The sequence below is a fragment of the Myotis davidii genome, unplaced genomic scaffold (genome assembly GCF_000327345.1).
Source record: "Myotis davidii unplaced genomic scaffold, ASM32734v1 scaffold1437, whole genome shotgun sequence".
Taxonomy (NCBI): Eukaryota; Metazoa; Chordata; class Mammalia; order Chiroptera; family Vespertilionidae; genus Myotis; species Myotis davidii.
In genome coordinates this window covers 1,168,334-1,170,797 of record NW_006288601.1, presented here as the reverse complement: position 1 = coordinate 1,170,797, position 2,464 = coordinate 1,168,334, and the positions used below count along the sequence as shown (strand labels likewise).

Genomic DNA, 2,464 nt, shown 5'->3' with positions numbered 1-2,464 from the left:
TCACTCCTTACCACCCGCCTGCTTGCTGCTCCTGTTTGGCTCACTGCTCCTTAGCCCTGCTGCAGAGGCAGGAGAGGCTCCCCCCACAGGCACTGCACTCGCCAACCATGAGCCTGGCTTCTGGCTGAACGGCGCTCCGGGAGCGCACTGACCACCAGGGGGCAGCTCCTGCGTTGAGCGTCTGCCCTCTGGTGGTCAGTGCACATCATAACAAATGGTCGTTCTGGTTGTTCTGCCATAACGGTCGTTTAGGCTTTTATATATAGATGCTTATGATGAGTTTGTGTAACATGGAAAGATGTATGTTTCTAAAGAAAGGACTAAAAAGTCTTGAAGGAAATGTAGTGGAATTGGGAATTTTTGTATTTATCTTCATTTTCTTTTCAGTATTTGTCAGTTTAATTATGTGAGAGCAAAAGATGAGGCCAACAGAAGGTAAAATGATAGTTGTCCTTCCCTCCTTCCCACCCTCCCTCCCTCTGTCTTAAAAAAAATCGCTAAGCATATCCTCAGGTTAGGATTAAAAATACATAAATACATACATACCTAAGGATTGAGAAAGAGCCTTTGGATTGGGTAAGAAAACGTCAGTGACTCTTTAGAATTCAGTTTCATTCAGACGAGTTAAGCAGCAGCAGGAGAAAATAGAAACAGTAGCATACACGTTTTCTTCTATAGGAGTGAATTGAAGAGGAAGGAACTAACTCAGGGTTAGGAAGATCAAAGCAGGGCTTTTCAGTTTGCATAAACTTGGTAATATTTTAAGCTAGTGTTTCTGTGGAGTACTTGTCTCTCATGGGTCTCCTCTCTCTCTCTCTCTCTCTCTCTCTCTCTCTCTCTCTATTTACTTATTGTCTAAATCTCCTGTCTCTTTTGCTGTTCCTTCTGTTCTCCCCAGCCCTTTCATAGTGGAATGTATTCTTCCACATCTATACTCACTGCCTTGGTGATTGTGCTGCAAAGTCTTCCATTTGCCCCTCCAGGTCCACTCCTCTTCTACCTGCTTTCTCTCCCAGGAGCATGACCTGCATGGACTATATCACCAAGCTTCCCAGGATGCTGGAGGGAAAGAAGGAGGAGAGTGAGATGGGAGCATTTGTCCCCTTAGCTCCCAGTCTGCAGGCTCACTTCAGTCTGGTTGAATTTGACTGAACGTCACTGCTCCTCACAAGTCAGCCCTCTATGGGACTCTCTCCTTCTGGGCCTGGTAACCACTTCCTCTCCTAATCTCTTTAGGCCTAGGTGTGGAAACAGGGTATCATACTCTATTTCCCCCTGTGGTTTCCCTGAACTCTTGCCTACGCCTTTATAAACTGTCCTTTTATTAATCCTGTGCCATTCATTTCCTGCTGGGACCCTGACTGATCTTACCCAGTCTCTTGATTTTAAATATCAACTGCATGCCAACAATTCCCAAATTTATAGTTCCAGCCCAGACCTATCTCCTGAACTGCAGACTCATATCTGGCTGCCTACTGGACTTGATTGTCTAACATATATCTTAACTTACTGATCTTTCCTCCTAAACCTGTTGATGGCAACTCTATTTTTCCAGTTGTTTAGGACAGAAGTCTCAAAATCATCCTCAATGTTTTTCTTACCCTCCTCTTATCCAATCTGTCAGGATATCTGAGTAGGTCTTCTTTTAGTAGAGAATCTAACCACTACTCACCACCTCCTCTCCTATCGCCCTGGTTCAACTACTTTAACTCTCATCTGTAATAACCACCCAGTTGATCTTCCAGCTTCTGCCCTAACCTTTTTCACCCTATTTTCAACATAGTGAGAATGATTAAAATGCATGTTAGATCATGTCACTCCTCTGTTTAAAACTGCCCAATGGCTTCCTATTTCAGCATAAGAGCCAAAGTCCTTAGGATACCTAAAAGGCTCTACACCATCTGCCTCCCACACCTTTTCCTTTATGACCCCATTTTCTAGTCGTTCCCCCTATTACCCTGTGCTAGTCACAATGGCTTCCTTTACTGCTTTAACAGTATTCCCTCTGTCAGGAGTGCATCTCCCACATCTGCATGACTAATTCCCCCACATCCTTTAAGTCTTCATTCAAATGTTGTCTTTATGAGGCTTACCCTAACCACCTTATTTAGAATTCCCTGGCACTCCTGATCCATTTTCTCTTACTCTCATTCCTTTTCTGCAACACTTAACATCTACTAAACTAGAGGCCCGGTGCACAAAAATTTGTGCACTTGGGGGTATGGGGGGGTCCCTCAGCCCTGCCTGTGCCCTCTCGCAGTCTGGGACCCCTCAGGGGATGACCACCTGCTGGCTTAGGCCCGCTCCCCAGGGGGATTGGGCCTAAGATGGCAATCAGACATCCCTCTGGCAGACCGGCAGCCCTCGGGGGATGTCCACTTGCCAGCGGGGAGCAGGCCTCAACTGCAGTGGGACATCCTTAGCGCTGCTGAGGAGGCCGGAGAGGCTCCCCCCCTAACCCCTG

The 2,464-nt window shown here is 46.4% G+C and overlaps 1 protein-coding gene across 1 annotated transcript in view; it reads left to right on the top strand.

The window, feature by feature from the left end:
• Window positions 1-1,020: 1,020 nt before the first annotated feature.
• SNTB2 (syntrophin beta 2) overlaps window positions 1,021-2,464 on the top strand; it is a 42,345-nt gene continuing 40,901 nt past the window's right edge. The window contains exon 1 of the mRNA XM_015561768.1: window positions 1,021-1,081. Coding sequence (XP_015417254.1) covers window positions 1,021-1,081 — 61 coding nt within the window. The remainder of the gene's footprint in view (window positions 1,082-2,464) is intronic.